Below are 21,453 nucleotides of genomic sequence, written 5' to 3' on the forward strand. Positions count from 1 at the left end.
GCTCTATAAATAAAATTTACTTACAATGTAAATTCTTCCAAATATAAATAACTATAAGAATTTAAGCATAAACAATTAGTCAAATAACTATCCTAAAGCACATATGAATAGATTTTCTGACAACTACATTCAGAGCAATTCAAGTAATAAAATTAACATTATAGTTTTATATGTGCAGTAATTGACTTTGATCATAAAATCTTCTTTAAACCGAAAAAGTACCACAACGCAAAATTTTTTCCAGTGTATATGTTTCTTCATATTTCTGTAGGGATTTTAAATATCCCACGACTCATTATGTACAGACTAATTATGCAAGACCTGTTCTCAATTTTAATCATGTAATGTAATTACAAACATCGAAACACACATCACACGAACATACAAAACCACTCAGGTCTCAATGAACTTCACAGGTTTTCCTCACATGCTTCTTGCCTGCTGATCTAAGTAAGATCTAAGCAACTTACACTGTCTCACCCTATACTTCATCCACATCTTCTACCTCTCTCTATAAGCCTATATACATATTAATCCTACATTCTCTTCAATAAACCAGTATTATTTAAAAACCAAAACAACACATTAACCATACTATTTCCTATATCTGAGTCTAATATATTATTTAATGTTAACTCCTTCCCTTCATTCTTCCATAATTCTTCTCTTAGCACTTCTCTTTCTTCATCATAACCATTACAATTCAATTAATAAACACATGTTCTACAGTTTCACTTTGTCCACATTTCTCACACAAACCCGTTGGATGCTTAGAAATTAAATGTAACGTTTTATTCAAACCGGTATGTCCCACCCTTAGTCTTGTAATCATACTTTCCTCCCTTCTATTTCTCCTTCTATTTCTACCTTTTCCCACTTTCTTTTGTATTCCATATAAATGTCTAGATAGTCAACTTTTGTCTCTATACAAATAGATGGGAGAACTTAGTCACCTGATTTTGTAAATGTGGCCAGTTGCATTGCATTAAGCACCCAGCTTGCGCTTGTCTATAATTTAAAATAGCTTAACAAAAAATGAGCGTGCAGTAGCAGAGCCTTTTTTATGTATAGTAAACTGTCTACCAATCCTCATCATGAAGACTGTTGGTGTTGATCAAATGCCATACGAGTCTATAATTTATTCATCTTTTATTTGTGCAGATCGTATTTTTCCCCAAAAGGAAACAAATCTTCCCGTTTTATTATCGTCCTCTCGTCGCTTGACTCTCCAGTCCAGCGGGTGGCGCTAAACACTCGTTTGTTTGCCATCAAACCTCAGAAGAAGAAGATTCGCGTCAGTTAGCTCTGTTGTTTTGTCGTGAAGCTGGTTTAATACAAACTGTTAGAAATGTTGTTTCTGTAAATAGAGAAATACAGTTTTTGAATCAGGTCAGTAAATACCTGTAATATTCTCATCCTCACAGTTGTGACTAAATTTTGAATCAAGCAGGAATAATATCTGGAGGAGTGTCATCTGAACTGAGATCTGCTGCTGTGAAGATGGAGTTTGTTAAAGAGGAGAGTGAAGAGAACACAAGTGAACCAGAAACCTGGAGAATAAAACAAGAGGAACCAGAAACTTGCAGAATAAGACACGAGGAATCAGAAACCTGGAGAATAAAACACGAGGAACCAGAAACCTGGAGAATAAAACACGAGGAACCAGAAACCTGCAGAATAAAACAAGAGGAAACAGAAACCTGCAGAATAAGACACGAGGAACAAGGAGGTTGGTGTTTATTCTTCAAACAGTCATTAAAGATAAATGTGTTACATTCAAAGATCCTTTGTATAAAAATTAAATACATGTTTCAAAGTTCAGGGTCACATCTTACAGCAAAGGTCATTTTGCATTTCCGCAAAGCCCGCTGCAAAACTGTTACCAATACAGTAAAATTACTGAACAAGCAAATAATGCTCTACTTAACCACAGTCCTATAGTAACATTACTTCAAATGTCGGTTCTACAGCGCGGTAAAGTTAGTTTTAGGTTTGATATTCGCTGGATATTCGCCTAGGCTGCTTTAGGGACCATCTGCAAATTTACCTTTCAGTACAAAACGGAGTCCTATTTTTAATACAAACTATTTTTACAATTCCATAGTAAATGTCTTGTGGCCAAACTGACTGAATCAATATTTAACCAATATGTCGCTACAGACAATATCTCCCGGTATTTATGTACAGTACACACAAACTATTTTCTTTCAAAAATTACCATAATTCACCATTTACCATACATTTTTAATTTTCCAAAGGCAAAGGACATTTGTAGTTACAAGACTGACTTACTACAGGTGAGATTTTGCCAATATTACCGATACTGTACATACAACACATCATTCTTTTTAGAAAACGATTACTGTAATTCACCAAAAGTTTTTCCAAAAGTTCCAAAGTCTGTGGTATGTTTGTATTTACAAGGATGATTTACTACTGGTGAAATGTTGCATATTCCTTTCTTATTGTATGTACAGTACATCATTATTCTAAGAAAACAATTGTCGTGTTTCCACCGCAGGGACAAAAACCTACATTCATCCAGGTCATGGCACTTATTCTGCAATTGATTTGACTATATGCAGTGCTGAAATGTTTTTAGATTGTACATGGCGGGTCTGAGATGATTTATGTGGGAGTGACCACTTTCCACTTATCACCTCATTTATAAAACCGGACACCAAAACCAGCAAAGACCTTCAAGATGGCTAATTAAGAAAGCAGATTGGCCTTCTTTCGAAAGCATGTGTTATGAAAAATTTATTTCAGCAACTCAAGATACTTCAAGATACTCTATAGAAACTTTTTTCTGAACAGTTAATTGATATTGCAAATGAAACAATGCCAAATACATCCCCTAAATCACACTGTAAGACTAACCCTTGGTATAATGAGCAGTGTAAAAAAGCTACCGGGGCACGGAAAAAGGCGTAAAGACTTTTTAATAGACCGCCATCAACGACTATTTACACTTTTTAAAAATTTGTAGAGCTCAAGCCTCGCAGAACCATAAATGAAGCAAAGAAACAAAGCTGGAGACAATTTGTATCAAGTTTAACATGTTATACTCCCATGAAGAGGATCTGGAACATGATTTGCAAAATGAAGGGCATTGGAAATGGATCTCATATACAACATATAAAAAAAAAACAGGATATTCTTCAGAACAAGGGAAATGGATATAGCAAATACATTAGCAGAATCTTTTGAAAAGAATTTGTCAATAGAAAACTGCCTCCCTGAATTCCAGTTAATACGAACACAGCAGGAAAGGAAAGAATTGAACTTCTATTCATATAACAAAGAAGTATATAATTAACCTTTTAAGATAGAAGAATTAATACATTCTATAAAATGTTCACATGACACTGCTGTTGGTCCAGACAAAATTCATTATCAATTCTTAAATCACTTACCCCAAAGTATATTATCTCTTCTTTTGGATAACTTCAATCTTATATGGTCTTCCGGACAAATACCACCCTCTTGGAAAGAAGCAACCGTAATTCCAATACCTAAACCAGGAAAAGACCATACAGATCCAAATACCTATTGACCAGTTGCTCTTACCCGTTGCCTCTGTAAAACAATGGAGAGAATGGTAAATGATTGACTTGTTTGGAAACTGGAATCGAAGAAACAAATAAGTGATTATCAGTGTGGCTTTAGACTTGGAAAGTGCACTTTGGATCAATTAATCCGACTGGAAACTTATATCAGAGATGGTATTATTAGAAAAGAACATGTTGTCGCTGTCTTTTTTAACTTGGAAAAAGCATATGATACAACATGGAGATATGGAATCTTAAAAGCTCTTTACCACATGGTTTTTAGAGGATGATTACCCATCTTAATTAAAAAAATTTTGGCTAGTAGATATTTTTAAAGTCCAAGTAGGAAACACCTCGTCGGATATTCACAAACAAGAACTTGGAGTTCCTCAGGGAAGTATTCTCTCTGTCACTCTTTTCAGCATTAAAATAAACAGCATTGAGAATATCATCGGATCTAATATATTCTGCAGCCAATATGTGGATGATCTCTGTATCTGTTATAGAGGGAAGAACATGAGTACAGTTGAAAGGCAACTGCAGTTATGTATTCACAAAATATATCAGTGGTCAGTTGAAAATGGATTCAAGTTCTCTAAATCAAAAACAGTTTGTACCAAAAACAGAACTCCTCATTTATAGAGAACCGATTAATGTTGTTAAGGAAATCAAATACTTGGGTCTTATATTTGATAACAAAATTACTTTCATTCCTCATTTGAAATCACTAAAAAAATAATGTCTTAAAGCTATGAATATAATGAAATTATTGCCAAAAACAAAATGGGGAGCAGATTAAATTGTTCATTTGAGACTCTATAGAACACTAATTCGTAAAAGCATAATATATGACTCTGCCAGAAAGTCATATAAGCAGATGCTTGACTCAGTACATCATCAAGGCTTACGACTTTTCTTGGGAGCATTTAGAACTTTGCCAGTGCAAAGTTTGTACATTGAAGCCAATGAACCTTCTCTTCAAAATAGACGATTGAAGCTCTCACTCCAATATGCTGTCAAAATAAAGGCAAAGGTAAACCAATCCTGCTTATTCTACAGTCTTCACCCCACAATTTACTCCTTTGTATGAGAGCAAACCTAAAAGCATCAGATCCTTTGCTATTCGTATTAAACCACATTTGGAGAACTTAAATACAAATTTGAACATTTTAAATAAAATACAATTCAGTTCTATATCTCCCTGGAAATTAAAGAAGCCTAATCAATTTGGTTTGGCTCATCAGAGGAAAGAAGTGAACAATCCAAATGTATATAGACAGCAATATTTGGACATAAGAAACCAATTCCCTTTTCAAGTACCTATATTCACAGATGGTTCGAAGGTAGAAAATAGTGTAACAGCAGCAATGGTGACTGGACATCAATGCTATGGAATCCGTATTCCAAAAACAGTGCTCAATTTTTTCTGCTGAAGCACGTGCTTTACTTTTAGCTTTGGAGCATATTGAAAATGCACAACAAAAAAAAATCTATAATTTTTACATACTCGAAATCTTGTCTTCAAGCATTGGAAACTTCAAAAACTGATCATCTTTTAGTGGACTGCATCTTAACAAAAGTGGATTATCTACTAAATCAGTTCTTCAGTATTATCTTTTGCTGGGTTCCAGGACATGTTGGACTTTCAGGAAATGAACGAGCTGATGCAGCTGCTAAGGATGCTCTTAATCAGGAAGTTAATGAATGTCAAATTCCTCCTTCAGATATGAGACCGATTATTAATCGATATATTTTAAATAAGTGGCAAGAAGAGTGGAATATGTACAAGAATAATAAATTGTATGGAACTAATCCGGAAATTACAAACAGACTTTTTATCAATTTTAAAACTAGACTTGATCAAGTTGTCTACACTAGATGTAGTATGGGTCACATGAGTTTGACCCATGCGTTTTTGCTTAAGGGTGAAGATCCAACTCTATGCATGTTTTGTAAAATACCCTTATCTGTAAAGCATATTTTATTGGATTGTCCTGGACTTATTACAAGCAGAATGCTCTTTTATGAAATGTTATGTTACTTCACTTAACTTGGCATTAATTAAAATAATCTGAATCTGAATCCACCGCAGGAACTTTACCCAGGAACTAGGGACTTTGGCCTGGTACTTGGTGTGTTTCCACTGCAGGAACTAGGAACTAAATAAAGTTCCGGGTAAAAAAAAATGCCCCTCAGAAAGTCCCTGCTGGTGAGGTGGTACTTTTTCAAAGTTCCGGAACTTTCGGGGGTGGGACTTGGATGCTAAACATCCTGATTGGTTGAGTTCAATCACCGTTTATTCGGATCATTTTCAGAATATTACTGTTATTGTGTCATACATACCTGCAAACTAGTCGCTTTTCGGCGAAAATCGCCGTTTTGAATGGGAAAATGTCATCCACGTGAATCGTGTAGATCCGAAGAGTTTTTTTTTTTGAAGGTAGAGGGGGGTCTTCTGCGGTCTTCCCTACTGCGGTCTAGACTTGTGACGTTCGCGAATGAACCGATTCTTTTGAACGGCTCATAAACATGAACGATGGGAGCCGAGTCGCGGCTGGAGAGGAGCCGTTCTTTCTGTTGTTCTTTTTTCCTATGTGTGTTTCACACAGGTGCACATAAATGAGGTCCTCTGCGAGACAGAACAGTTATAGGGGAGGGGCGCACCCAGCGCAGGCCAACCCTTTATAGGTTGATGATATTAGTTATTAGTTGTGCACACATAAAAAAAACCCTGCGTGCCTCTGTCATTGGGGGGAGGGAGGGGGGGAGAGAAGCAGAAAAAGCCATAAAGTAAGGTACTGCTTTGTATTTATTTATATTGCATTTAGTGTGCCTTTCAAACTTGTTGTTTTTTTAAAACATTAAAAATGTTCTTTTGTGATACTGTTCTTGTAGAGAAATTTTAACCTGAAAGCTGTTTTTTTTTTTGGGGGGGGGGGGGGGGGAGGATACTGAAAAATCTGTCACCTTTTTCAGTCCTTCTGAGTTTGCAGGTATGATCATGAAATGTTATTTTAAAAGTATTTCAGGCGAGAATGTAGTTATTTAAAACTCAAATCTGCGGTTTATGTATAAAGACAGCGCCTATTTAAAAATGTGTTTTGTTTCATTGTAATGGCTGTATATATAGATATATGGGCAGATGACGTGACGCATGTTTTTTCTGTAATTAAGTGTAAATGTTTACTGAACTGCATTTCTTAACTAAAACAACACATGCCAGTGGGGCATAGAACATCATTTTATTTCAATGATTTTGGGACGTAAAATGTATTGGGTGTTGTTCATATTTCAAATGTCCTGCGATGTGACTGTAACATTGATGACTCATCAAATGTAAATATTAGTAAAATAAAGCAGATATGTTTGGAGCACCTACTAAATGTCTTGGCATTATTTTGTATGCATTTACTTAATTAAGTTTTCAAAATTCTAAAAAGTACTCAAATAATATTTACAGAACATTTAGTTTTGAAACACAAATGGTGTCCTGCAGTTTGACATATGATATTAGATTTTTGTACTGGCAGTTGCATGGAAAGCCATAGGGGTTCTTTAGTCAAGCCCCCACCAGGAAATCCCCCAGATGTTTGGATATGCTGAGGAGGTTAAAAGGTGAGTGTTAATCTCTTATTAATTTGATAAATTTCATCATTTCTGTTAGACCATGAACATGTCCATTTTTGAAAGTCCTGTGGTGTGACTGATCTAGTTCGAGAGAAAAGAAAAATATATAAAAAAAAGAATCATATTCAGGTTTAAAACAATGAACTTATTCAGTTATTGTAAGGCCTAAGGTCAGTCTTGTATAGCAATGACTCAAAATGGCTGCAAAGGTTAAAGAGTCCTTTGGTGTGACAGCCCGTCCTGTAGTGTGACAATTAAGTCAGATGTCTATCTAGATTCTCGTCTGTTATGTTTGCAATATTAAACATAAATATAAATCTCTCTCTCTCTCTCTCTCTCTATATATATATATATATATATATATATATATATATATATATATATATATATATTAAACAAATATTGTAAATATTATATATAATATACCTATATTGTACATATATTAAACAAATATATATATGTCTTCATTATACATAATATACCTATATTATACATATATCAAACATAAATGTATATCTGTCTTTATTTGTTTGTTGTAGGTGTATGGTAACAGGCACTGATCATTGTTTTTTAAAGTGATTTTGTCAGTTTTTAGGCATGAGCAAAGAAAGGACAAGGAGGTACCGGGAAAGGTTAGCGCAGGATGAAGCTAGGCATGAGGAGATCCTAAGGGAGAGAAGGAGAAAGTAAATAATAGGGATATATATATATATATATATATATATATATATATATATATATATATATATATATATATATATATATATATATATATATAGGGAATATAATAGGGAAATAGAGTTGGTAAAACATTCTCTAAAATGTACACTTGTATAGAAAACATGTAACAGCTGTCTCTTTTCCATCAACAGATATCAAGAAAAGAAAGCTAAAGGAGAAATTCAACCATTAAATATAGCCAGCCTCCCAAAACATAGGCGAGCAAAGCTTTGTGAGGAATGGAAGAAGACAAAGGCAAGGAACAGGAAGAAGGAGGATCTGCCAGCCATTTTGGATATTACTACCCCATCACCCGAAGCACTTGATGTGTCCTTTAGTCCAGTTAATCTTTCTCCTGCTAATGGTTCTATTTCCCCAATTCCAAGTCTCCCCAAAAGGGTTTGTCCACCCAAATTGACAGCAAAAATTAAGAGGCTGCAAAAAGAAAACAAGGAGCTAAAAGCAATGCTCGATGGCATGAAAAAAGCCAAATAGTACAATGAGGGTTCAAAAGCATCGCTGGAATAAAGCTAAGAAAGCACGTCAACCTACCCTCAGATCTTCGACGAAAAGAGCTGAGACACAAAAAAACAGCAAGTCACCAACTTTCTTTCCAGGGATGAAAACAGCAGGCTCTTGGCAGGGAAAAGGGATACTGTGGGGCGGAAAAACAACAAAATGCAGCGGTGGGTTTTGACCAAAACCATGAGTGAGCTACACTCTGAATACAACCAAGAATCTAGCTTCACAATGCAAATGTCGTACCGGCAGTTTGCTCGCTACAGGCCCAAGCACATAACAGTGACCAGGCCAACAGATAGAAATATCTGTGCATGCTGCCAGCATGAAAACATGAGCCTACTGATTGAATGATTGTTTTTAAGGCATGATTTCAACTAAAATCCTGTCTAATATTCTTTCCTCCATTACTTGTAACACAGAGGAATAAAAATGTATGTACAGGCAGTGCACCAACTGCTGTTTTGATGAGGTGCGTCTCAACTCACACAATCCTGATGAATTCGCTAGGTGGGAGCAGGTGAAGGTGAATGTAGGGGAAAAGGTGTTCATGAACTGGGTTAAAAAGGGGTTGAGGGAACACTGGGAAAGCTGGCAGAGACCTTCCAGCGTGACCTGGAGTCAATTGCATCCCATCAATTCAATTGGATGCACCAATCAGCCAAAATGAGGGAGTTAAAGGAGAAATTGCAAGAAAAGAATTTGGTGATGCACGTTGATTTCTCTGAAAATTATGGATGCAAACTGAACACAGAAACTCAATATTTCCACTTTGGTGGAAATAGAAAACAAGTAACCATACATACAGTGGTTGCCTACACCAAAATGGCCATTCGGAGCTTTGCAACCATCTCAAAATCTCTGAGGCATGATGAGCGTGCTGTATGGGCTCATTTAAAGCCAGTCATTGAAGCCCGCAAAATGCAGTATGACACACAGTTTGAGTCACTCCACCTCATCAGTGATGGGCCTGTGACACAGTATCACAACAATGAGTTGTTGTCACATTCCTAATGAGTACGCTGCCATTTACCTGGGGCTTCCAGTCTCTCACATGGAATTACAGTGAACGAGCCACGGAAAAGGAGCTCCTGATGGGGTTGGAGCTTGTGTGAAGCGGATGGCAGATCAGGCTGTCCAAAGGGGAGCTGATCTGCAAACTGCAGAGGCCCTCTTTGACTTCTTGTCTAGCAAAGAGGAGATGAAAATCCAAATGAAATGGATGGAGGAAAAGGACATAGAAGAATTTGACAAACTGCTCCCTCCTGTGCTCCCTGCTGTGAAAGGCATACTAGGTACACACCAGATTTTCACTACAACACCAGGGGAGGTGTTTCATAGGGCAGTAAGTTGATTCTGCAGCTACCCAAAAGTGTGTGGCTGCTTCGAGGTTACAAAAGTCACAATGGCTGGTGACAGTCCAGCTCAAGAGATTACCCCTATCCCTACCTCATCATTCTTGGATGAAGATGTTGAAAGTGACCAAGACCAAGTTTTTGAAGTGGGAAAGTTCATCATAGTAAAATATGATAAAGCGATATGTGGGCCAAGTGTTGAATATTCAGGGAGAGGAAACGCAGGCAAACTGTATGGTTCAACACAGAAACAAGAATGCCTTCCAGTGGCCTGACAAAGAAGATACCATTTACTACTCGTGGAGTGACATAATTGGCAAGATTTCATGGACTGGCTCATGTTCAACACATAAGTTTACCACTTCTCCTATGAAATAATTTCTAATTTTTTTTTTAAATATTGGGTCTAACAGCTTGTCATGTTTATGGTCTGTTTAACACTCTTTTGTTAGTGATGACTACAGAATGTCAAATTTCTCTTGTTCTTTGGAACCTTTGTTCAAAGAGCTTAATTGATGATTTTAACATGCTTTTAATTATTTTTGCATGATTTTAATGTTGAGAAACAAAATATTTGTTTAGTCTTTTAAGTTAAAAAATATAAATGAATGTCCTTTATTACTGTCTAATTTGACGCCACCAAAATTGTAATTATTCAGTATGTCTTGTTCACTATGTTTTTAGTTCAAATTCATACACTAAGTAATAAGATTGTACTGATATGTTGCATTTTCATTAATGTTCAAATAGAGACGGAAATGAATTTGTTTGTTACAAAAGTATTCAATAAATTTCACCAGAAATGTTCATACAGTGTCTCATTTCGTCATGTGGTGTGACGGGATGTCCTGTGGTGTGACAACACTTCAAACACAATTAAACGACTTTTATTATGTTAACTAGCTTAAATAATTATATGCATTTGAAAACATTGCATAATATAACTATATAAAAAAAATAAACATTTTCAAATATTTTTTCTCATTTTACACAATCTATCCACTGAAGTGAGTGGTAAAAGATGGCACAAGCAAAGAATATAATCGAAAAACAGCTGTGAAAAAAAAAATGTGATCAGTGATCAGTGAAATTAGTGATCATTCTTTAAGAATACTTGTTAAACTTAAAACATACCTAATTCGTATTTGACATTAATAATATTTCAATATTTGAATTTTATAGTAATGTCATGTCACTCCGCTGCACATATTTTGCCTGGAGCTGTGAGAAAGCTTATTAAATTACATGAGAAAAAAAAATCTACTAACCTCTAACAGTTTCAAAAACAACAGTATTTGAACTTTACAAATTCATACAATTCTCAAGCAATTTAGAACTTTGATTTAAAAAATGCTGTTTCACCCTTATTTGTCATCTGCCCATATATACACACACACACATCCCTGAATTAAGTACATTTCTGCAGCTGTTATTATGTTTAAATGAAAACAAAAGAAGGCAGAGGTGTTTGATATCCTATTTCGTTTTAATGTACATGTACAGTGAGGAAAATTGCAGTAGCCATGGTCAGCTGACTGAAGTTATCAAGTATGCTGCTGTTTGCAGATTTTTCCGGATTTGCGTCGTCGTGGACATCAGACTCCCGAGTCGAATGCACAAAGTCTGAGCTACCGAGGATGCACGGCCAAAATCAGCATACTTTGTTTTGAGAAACATGCGCAGACCTACGTCACCAGTCTATTTGCCTAATCTTCCCTGTACTTTACACCGCGGTGGAAACGCAGAAGGCAACAGGTCTGGGGGAAAATAATTCCTGGGGAAAAATTCCTGGTACAAATGTTCCGGGTAATTTCGGTGGAAATGCGGCAAATGACTGTAATTCACCAAAAGGCATTTATGTTCCAAAGGTTGTAGTACATTCCTAGTGGTCAAACTGATTTACTACAGGTAAAACTTTACCAAAATCAACCTTACTTTACAGAACATAATTATTCTTAGAAAACAATTTTCATATTTAACAAAAATGATTTTGTTCATCATTCAAAGGTTGTAGTACATTTGTAGCAAGACTGAATTGCTACAGGTGTAAGTTTGCCGATATCTTCCTTACCGTATGTACAGTACGTAATTAATCTTAGAAAAAATTACTGTAATTGACCTAAAGGCTTTTTTGTGTTTTTTGCAGTCCATCACTAGTAGCCAGACTAATTTACTACAGGGGACTATTTGCCAATATCTTACTTACTGTACCATACAGTACATAATTATTCTTAGAAATCAGTTATTGTAATTCACCAAAATATAACTTTTTTTCATGTTCCAAAGGCAATAGTATATTCCTAGTTACAAAACTGACTTACTACAGGTGAAACTTTGTCAATATCTCCATTACTGTATAAACAGTGCATAATAGGGGAAGTCGTGGCCTAGTGGTTAGAGTATGACTCCTGACCCTAAGGTTGTGGGTTCGAGTCTCGGGCTGGCAATACCACGAATGAGGTGTCCTTGAGCAAGGCACCAAAATCCCAAATGCTCCCCGGGCACCGCAGCATAAATGGCTGCCCACTGCTCCATGTGTGTGTGTGTTCATTGCTGTGTGTGCACATTGCATGGGTTAAATGTGGAGCACGAATTCAGAGTATGGGTCACCATACTTGGCTGTATGTCACTTCACTCACAAAAAAATACTGAAATTCACCAAAAGTTTGTTTCTTTCTAAAGGTTTCTGTATATTCGTAGTGACCAGATTGACTTCCTAAAGGTTACATTTTCACAATTACACCCTTACTGCTGGTACAGCACACAATTATTTTCATTCAAACCGAATTGACCAAAATTCACCTAATTCACTTTTTTCATGTTTTAAAGGTGCTAGTACACTACACTCCTAGGGGCTTTTGATTCTACAGCAGAATGCTTATATTTATATTCATATATATTCATTTATTATTTATATGTTTATGTGTGTGTCTGTGTACAGTGCGTGTATACAATTTAGACAAGTTGATATTCTGATTTTTTTTTTTTTAACCATGCACATTTTACAAATTCCAAACCACGTCAATCTTAACTTTTTAAATTATTGGTAAAATAAAATCTTCCAAATTAGTGTTGTCAAAAGACCCAGTACTTCGGTACCAAGTCGCTACTAAAAAATTAAAATGTCACGGTACCAGGTTTCTTTAATTACCGGTGGTACAGTGTAGCCGATCAACCCTGTTCTTGACGCGTACAGCGCTATGATTCCCGTGACAACACTATACCTAATAATTATGCACACCTGGAGATTTATATATATATATATATATATATATATATATATATATATATGTATATATATATATGTATATATATATATATATATATATGTATATATATATATATATATATATGTATATATATATATATATATGTATATATATATATATATATATATATATATATATATGTATATATATATATATGTATATATATATATATGTATATATATATATATGTATATATATATGTATATGTACCAATGTGTCCCTGAGCAAGACACTTAACCCCAAGTTTCTCCAGAGGTGTGCGTCCTCTGACATATATCGAAATTGTAAGTCGATTTGGATAAAAGTGTCAGCTAAATGAATAAATTTAAATATATACAGGGTTTCCGCGGGGCCATAAAAACATCCGGATTTTCCGTACAAGGTCATAAAAAACATTTAGCCACGTCTTAAATTGATATGCTAGTCCATTAATTTGTTCTTCCATCAAAATGCACTCGCAGTAGCAATGGCATTCATTTGTTTCACCTGTTGTAGTTCTGTATTAGGAATCTGGGTGGTATCACACTGGTATTGTGCTGCTACGACGCATCGACGTCATCGATTACAAAGATACTTCGACGTGTGTGAAATGCGTCGACGCGTCACACTGTTTGTTTACATCTCGCGTAATGCATACTGGGAATGGAGAAAGTTCCATTCTATCACAAAAACAGAGACCACTATTATCAAAAGTATGGGAATACTTTAAACAGAGGACAAATAAAATGGGCCTTTTTTCCCTTTGCAAAACCGATATGGTGTACCACCGCAGCACAACTGCGATGCACAAGCACCTCAGAGGAAAACATCTTGGCACTCTCCGGTGTTACGGTTTAACTGGTTACCGTGTGATCTGGTGACCAACTTCCTGGTTCAGGTCTGATATTCTTGTGCTTGCGGCATTCTTAAAAGTTGAGATGTTTTTAACTCGATGCAGTGCGGACACGCCTGGAAAAAACGAGCGCATTATAGCGATTGCATTATGAGCGTGCTTATTGCACGCCTACATAGGAAATAACGAACTTGAGCGCAAAAAAACGTGAACGGCCCCTTAAAAGACAGCGCGCCACGAGATAACAGTCACAAACCACCGAGCTACCCGAATCAGCTCCAAATCTCTGGAAACCATGCTAAACCATAGCAGAACCCTGACTACATTTTATGGTTTGTGAAGCTAAAGAACATTTCATGACGTCTCAGACAACAGTACATTTTTGGCTACTGGGGTTTAATTATAAACGCTATCATAAACTCATATTTACCATAGTAAAATATTTTTTTTGCCTCTATTTCATACTGTAAAAACTTCAACCACATTGGTTGAAAATGAATAAAGGTTGAAATATTATATTAGTTGTTGTACTTATATTTTTACTTTTTTGTAAAGTTATCCAAAGGATTCATTAGCTAATAAAAAAGAACATTAGATTAATTATTTATTGTAATAAAAATAATCCTTAGATTAGTAGATAATAATTGTTAGTTGCAGGTCTACACTGGTATCACAGCGTTCCAGAACTACAAGGTCCATGCGGCAGCATACAGACTTGTCAGAAGGACTTTCACAGAAACCCGCGCGAACTCCAAACATACTGTATCGTACTGAGTCACTGCTTAGCTTAATTGAAATCATCCTGGCTATCACAATAGGAAAATGTACCTTTAACGATCTGTGGCTCGAAGACGGTTAGTTTAGTAGCTGGCTCAAGCCCGTCGCTAACAATCGGTATCAAGCATCCAAACACAAGACACGGAGAAACTGAACAGAGTAGCTGGTTACTCGCGCGCTGTGTTAGGTGCGGAGAGAGAGAGAGCCGTGTATCATGGACAGTCCCTCCTGAACATGAACGGACAAATACTAATCGCAGTTTTGAACAAACAATAGGATGTGAAAGAGCCCAAATCAGTGCCACGGTGTTCAGGTGTTCAGGGCTCACGCAGAGATAGGCGTCTCAAAGCGCTTGAACACTGAATTTGCTTCATTTTGCTCTTATGCCGACAAATACATAAAAAATGTCAAAATACCTGCCTTGGAAAGTATGCTCGAAAAAAACTTTTTTTCAGTTATTTTCAGCTATTTCTTAAGTCAAAGTAAACAGTTGAGGAAAAAGATAATCAGCGCTTAATTTAGCTACTAGCTGCTGTAATGTTAATCCAAGAGCCAAGAAAATGAAAGAAAAATCACTCACTGCTCTTGACTGCTTTACTTTGTAGTTTTAACAAGAATTTATGCACAGTCAAACTAAAAATTATCCAGAGTACAGATATAATTTTTGATATACATATTTTACTAGTAGGTACAGGACACTAATACATTTATGTGAGTATAAGCAAATTGCTTGCTGTACATACAGTAAAGAAGGTATTGGTAAAATGTCACCTATTGTTTTATGTTCTATTATATTTATTTGTAATATTTTGTATATGTAGTAAGTCAGTCTGACTACTGGGAATCTGCTCAAACCTTTGTAACATAAAAAAAAAAAAAAAACTTTGGGGGAATTTGAGTAGTTTTTTTCCCAAGAATAATTACATTTACATTTAATCACTTAGCCGACGCTTTTATCCAAAGCGACTTATAAATGAGAACAATAGATACAATAGTCGAATCATCTGGTTGGAAATGAAAAGTAGAGTTGGGTGTCATCAGCGTAGCAGTGAAAAGAAAAGCCATGCTTCTGAATGACAGATCCTAATGACGTCATGTAGATGGAGAAGAGATGTGGTCCAAGTACTGAGCCTTGAGGAACCCCAGTAGCGAGTTTTTGTGACTTAGAAACATCACCCCTCCAAGACACGATGAAGGATCTGTCGGAGAGGTAAGACTTCAACCACAGGAGTGTGGTTCCAGAGATGCCCATCTTTCTGAGGATGGGCAGGAGAATCTGGTGATTAACAGTGTCAAATGCAGCAGACAAGTCCAGTAAGATGAGTACTGAGGATTTTGAAGCTGCTCTTGCCAGTCACAGGGCTTCAGTATCCGAGAGCATGGCAGTCTCAGTTGAGTGGCCACTTTTGAAGCCACATTGATTGCGATCCAGGAGGTTTTTCTGTACAAGGAACATAGAGAGCTGGTTGAACACAGTTTGCTCAAGTGTCTTTGCAATGAATTGAAGAAGGGATACGGGTCTGTATTTTCTAGAAGCACTGGATTTAGAGGTGGTTTCTTAAGCAGTGGGCTTACCCAAGCCTGCTTAAATGCTGAAGGAAATGTTCCAGAGTGAAGAGAGGAGTTGACAATGTGAGTAAGTGAAGGTATGACTGAAGAAGAAATCACTTAAAGGAGGTGAGTGGGGATCGGATCAAGTGGAAAAGTAGTGGGATGACTGGACAGGATAAGTTTGGAATCATCCATCTCTGAGAGTGGAGAGAAGAAGGAGAGAGAGTGTGCATTGGTCACTGTGAAGGTGTCCTCAGTCTGCAGTGTGGAGGATTGGTTACTGATGGTTCTTGTCTTATTTCATTAGCTGTCATGAGCTGTAAGAGTCAATGGAGAATAGGGTAGAGGCAGACTGAGAAAAGAAGAGAAAGTTTTGAAGCGTGTCTGAGCATAACAACAGTTGTTAATTTGTTGTGGTAGTAGGATGTTTTAGCAGTGAAGACATTTGCAGAGAAAGAAGAGAGGAGAGACTGATACACACTGAGGTCGGTAGAGTTTCTTGATTTATGCCATTTCCTCTCTGCAGCCCATGAGTTTAGAGCGATGTCACGGAGAACCTCGGACAGCCAGGGGGCAGATGGGGCAGTGCATGCTGGTCTAGACAACAGTGGACAAAAGTTGTCCAAGCAAGAGGTTAAGAGTGGAGCAAAGAGTATCCGTAGCACTGTTCGTGTCCAGAGCTAAAAACTAAGAGAGTGAAGGAAGTGAGGATGAAACCACAGAAGATAGGCGAGATGGAGAGACGGAGCGTAGGTTCCGTCGAAAGGTGACCTGCATTGGAGTGTGTGCTGCTTCAGGAGTAAGTGCTAGGTTAGCAGTAATGAAGAAGTGGTCTGAGGTGTGCACTGGAACACCTGAAGAGTTATTCACGCAGCAACAGCGCGTGTAGATGAGGTCTAGTTGGTTGCCTGATTTGTGAGTTGCTGTAGTAGACACTCGCTTGAGAGCAAATGAGGTGAGCCAGCAGCCTGAGGTTTATCTAGGTGGATGTTGAAGTCACCAAGCAGTAACAGAGGAGGACCATCTTCAGGAAAGTTTAATAGCAGCACATCCAACTCCTGGATCCTCAAGTGGATTTTAACAGGGTGGGTTACAGTAATGGCATGTGATTCAAAGTAACAGTTACCTGTAGGTGATGGTTCAAATTTCTGTTCTTTTGATATAAGGAGACCAGTACATCCACCTCTCCCAGTCATACGATGAGTGTGGGAGCAAGTGAAATTAGTGGAGAGGGCTGCGGGAGTGGTAGTGTCTTCATGTTTGATCCAAGTCTCAGTTGGTCCAATGAGGTTGAGACTGGAATGAGTAGCAATATAATAAATTAAGTCTGCTCTGTTAACAGCAGACAGGCAGTTCCATAGACCAACTGGAATAGAATAGAGAGCGTAGTAGTAGAGGTCAGAGGGACATGCTGTAGATTTGTCAGATAGGCCTTCCTTCAACGTACATTGCGTGCTCTCCGAGGGTTGACTTGGCTGCTGCCGGAGTGAAAAATATCGCTTTTATATTAGCCTGATTACCTGTGATTGAAGTCAGCCGGCCACACCTAGCAGACGGAAACTGGGCAGTCCTGTGATTTACCAGGATAAGACACACAGTAATTAAACCAAACTTTCCAAGCAATAACGATCACACGGTAGTCTAATGAGAAACGAGGCAAAAGGCTTACAATCTACAGTCATTATCTGTTGCTCGACTCTTTCTTCTGACAAGGGCTTCCAAAACAAATAATTATGTACTATATGTACAGTAAGGGAGATATAGCCAAAATTACACCTGTAGTATATCACTTTGCATTATACACACCTTATAGTTTGGTAATGTTTTAGTTTTAAATGTTAGAAGTCAGTAAAACCCAATCTGTGAAATTGTCAGATGGTCCCTTACCCATCAAGTGCCGCTATAGCACGCCAAAGCTTTCTCCAGCTTAAATTTGCTGCTACGATACATTTAGGCAGGTTTTTTTTATATTATTAAGACAAAGGCCTCTAGATGGCGTTTTAACACATCATTATTAAACAATCAGACATTCATTAATTTGCTTAAAGATCATATAAAGGAGTTTCTCAAAATTAATATATCTTGTGATGTAGACCTCAATTATTGTGGGAAACGACAAAATATGCAATACGAGGATTCCACATATATAATATATAATTTTTTCATCTGCTCTTGCCAAAATGCAAACCCGCCAATTTTCACAATTAGAAAATAAGTATTGCAAAACTTACAAAAAATATTTTTTTCTGATCAACAAGCTACATGGATGTCCCCCTTGAAAGAGGAATATGACTTACTTTCACAATCAAATGCAGAGTTAATTTTACATAGAATGAGGGAAAAAAATATTATTTTGAATCCGAGATCTAGCCACTTTTTGGCCTTCAGGCTGAGGGAATGTGAGTCTAAGGCATACATCAGTGCAAGAAAATATTCGGATGACCAGGTAACCACAAATCCTATGTTTTAATTAACAACGTATTTAGAGGGTTTTACACAAATTTGTACAAACAGCCAAACGATTTTGAGGCAGTTTGTAAAGGGTACTTGGATAAATTAGAACTTCCTCAGATCTCGCAGATGGATAAAGATTCTTCAGAGGCCCTGTTAACTTTCGAGGTGCTGCATTTAGCAATAAAAAGCCTACAGAAGGGCAAGTCACCAGGCTTAGATGGCCTTCCTCCTGAATTAGATTTAGAAATATGGGAGTGGGGTGAAATATGTGGTAGGTTACTCTCATGCTTGATTCATTTAATTTTACAATCAAGTATAGTACATTTCATAGAGACCAAAAAACAACTACAGACCAATATCACTCATCCCATTCAATCCAAAAGTTTATGATAAAACAGGGCTCTAGACTAACACTGGTTGCACTCGTGCGCCTAACTTTTTTTTCTTAGATCCACTAGCACAAAAGTTGGCTGCACCCAAATTTCTGACCACATCGCATTTAACACAGCAATTTACAAGAAAGGTTATTTACTGAAAAAGAGTTGTTTCTAAAAGTGCTTCACTGAGCTGAAAATAAACTTAAAACATCTCATAACATCATAAATGAAATAAAAAGAAAATCTAAATTTAAGTGTTTTAAGAGCTTAAAACGGCAGCATCTCATTCTGTTTTCTCCACTATTCTATTTGCATTTTGTCCATAGAAATGCTTAATTTATGCCCCGTTTCCACTGCAGGAACTTTACCCAGGAACTAGGGACTTTGGCCTGGTAAAAAAATGCCCCTCAGAAAGTCCCTGTTGGCGAGGTGGTACTTTTTTAAAGTTCTGGAACTTTCGGGGGCGGGACACACACACACATATATATATATATATATATATATATATTACACACACACACAAATCCCTGAAATAAGAACTATTCTGCAGCTGTTCTTATGTTAAAATGAAAATGAAAGGAGGCAGTGGTATTTGATATCCTATTTAGTTTTATTGTAAAATATACTGAGAGAAAAATTGCAGTAACCAAGACGAGCTGACTGAAGTTATGAAGTACGCTGCTGTTTGCAGATTTACCGGATTCACACTCCCGAGTCGAATTAGCGAAATCTGAACTACCGAGGATGCACGTCCAAAATCTGCGTACTTTGTATTGAGAAACGCGTGCAGACCTACGTCACCAGTCTATTTGCCTAATCTTCCCGGTACTTTACACCGCGGTGGAAACGCAGAAAGCAACAGGTCTGGGGGGAAAAAAGTTCCTGGTACAAATGTTCCCGGTAATTTCGGTGGAAACGCGGCATAAGTGATGTAATTTGACGCGAACAGGATAAAAGTGGACATGCACTGTGGGCAGACCGGGCTAATCGATAATGATAATCATTGTTGATGATTTTCATTATTAATAATAATTAAATGTATCGATTTGTTGTTGCAGCCCTAAATTACAGAAAATCACCAAAGAACGAACCCTGTCTACTGGATCTGTCAATCTGTTGTTTCTTTACAAAATGATATCTCCATCTACTGGCATGGAGGCATAATGCAGTGTTTTGAGATTTTCATGGGTCCGTGTTAAAAAGGGAAAGTTCTGAGTTAGTTTTTGTATGTACACAAATATTTTATCTTTTTTAAACGTTTCAATTAATTTTTCATCTTTATTTTGATTTAATTTTAGGCCTGATGAAAATGAAAGAAGAAAAACGAGATCTGAAAGAGGTGGAGGAGAAATATCAGGATCAGAAATATCATGGTGTCAATGAAGAAAAATCTGTGAATTGCAGCATTAAAACAAGAGAAGTCAAGAGGCCTTTCAGCTGCTCTCAGTGTGGAAAGAGTTTTACAATGAAAACAAGCCTTAATAGGCACATGTTAATTCATGCTGGGATGAAATCTTTCAGCTGCTCTCAGTGTGGAAAGAGTTTTACACAGAAAGCACACCTTAAGAAGCATTTGGTATCTCACACTTCAGAAAAACCTTTCGGCTGCTCTCAGTGTGGAAACACTTTCTCATGTAAAGCAAGCCTTAATAGGCACATGTTAATTCATGCTGGAATAAAGTCTTTCAGCTGCTCTCAGTGTGGAAAGGGTTTTACACAGAAAGCACACCTTAAGAGTCATTTGGTAACTCACACTTCAGAAAAACCCTTCGGCTGCTCTCAGTGTGGAAACACTTTCTGGTGTATAGGAAGCCTTAAGAAGCACATGTTAATTCATGCTGGGATAAAGCCGTTCTCCTGCTCTCAGTGTGGAAAGTGTTTTAGAAGAAATCATGCCTTAATAGGCACATTTTAATTCATACTGGAATAAAGCCTTTCAGCTGCTCTCAGTGTGGAAAGAGTTTTACACTGAAAGCACACCTTAAGAAGCATTGGTATCTCACACTTCAGAAAAATCCTTTGGCTGCTCTCAGTGTGGAAACACGTTCTGGTGTAAAGAAAGCCTTAGGAAGCACATGTTAATTCATGCTGAGATAAAGCCGTTCTCCTGCTCTCAGTGTGGGAAAGTGTTTTAGAAAGAAATCATGCCTTAATAGGCACATGTTAATTCATGCTGGAATAAAGTCTTTCAGTTGCGCTCAGTGTGGAAAGGGTTTTACACAGAAAGCACACCTTAAGAAGCATTTGGTATCTCACACTTCAGAAAAACCCTTTGGCTGCTCTCAGTGTGGAAACACTTTCTGGTGTAAAGAAAGCCTTAAGAAGCACATGTTAATTCATACTGGGATGAAGCCGTTCTCCTGCTCTCAGTGTGGAAAGTGTTTTAGAAAGAATTCATACCTTAATAGACACATGTTAGTT

The 21,453-nt window shown here is 37.1% G+C and overlaps 1 protein-coding gene across 1 annotated transcript; it reads left to right on the forward strand.

Moving 5' to 3' along the window:
* Positions 1 to 516: 516 nt before the first annotated feature.
* On the forward strand, positions 517 to 20,947 carry LOC113079643 (oocyte zinc finger protein XlCOF15-like). The gene is made up of 3 exons (XM_026251888.1): positions 517 to 1,601; positions 7,791 to 7,798; positions 20,331 to 20,947. The coding sequence occupies exons 1-3, from the start codon at positions 1,501 to 1,503 to the stop codon at positions 20,945 to 20,947; spliced, it is 726 nt and encodes a 241-aa protein (XP_026107673.1). The 5' UTR covers positions 517 to 1,500.
* Positions 20,948 to 21,453: the final 506 nt, after the last annotated feature.

This window comes from Carassius auratus, unplaced genomic scaffold (genome assembly GCF_003368295.1).
Source record: "Carassius auratus strain Wakin unplaced genomic scaffold, ASM336829v1 scaf_tig00028918, whole genome shotgun sequence".
NCBI lineage: Eukaryota > Metazoa > Chordata > Actinopteri > Cypriniformes > Cyprinidae > Carassius > Carassius auratus.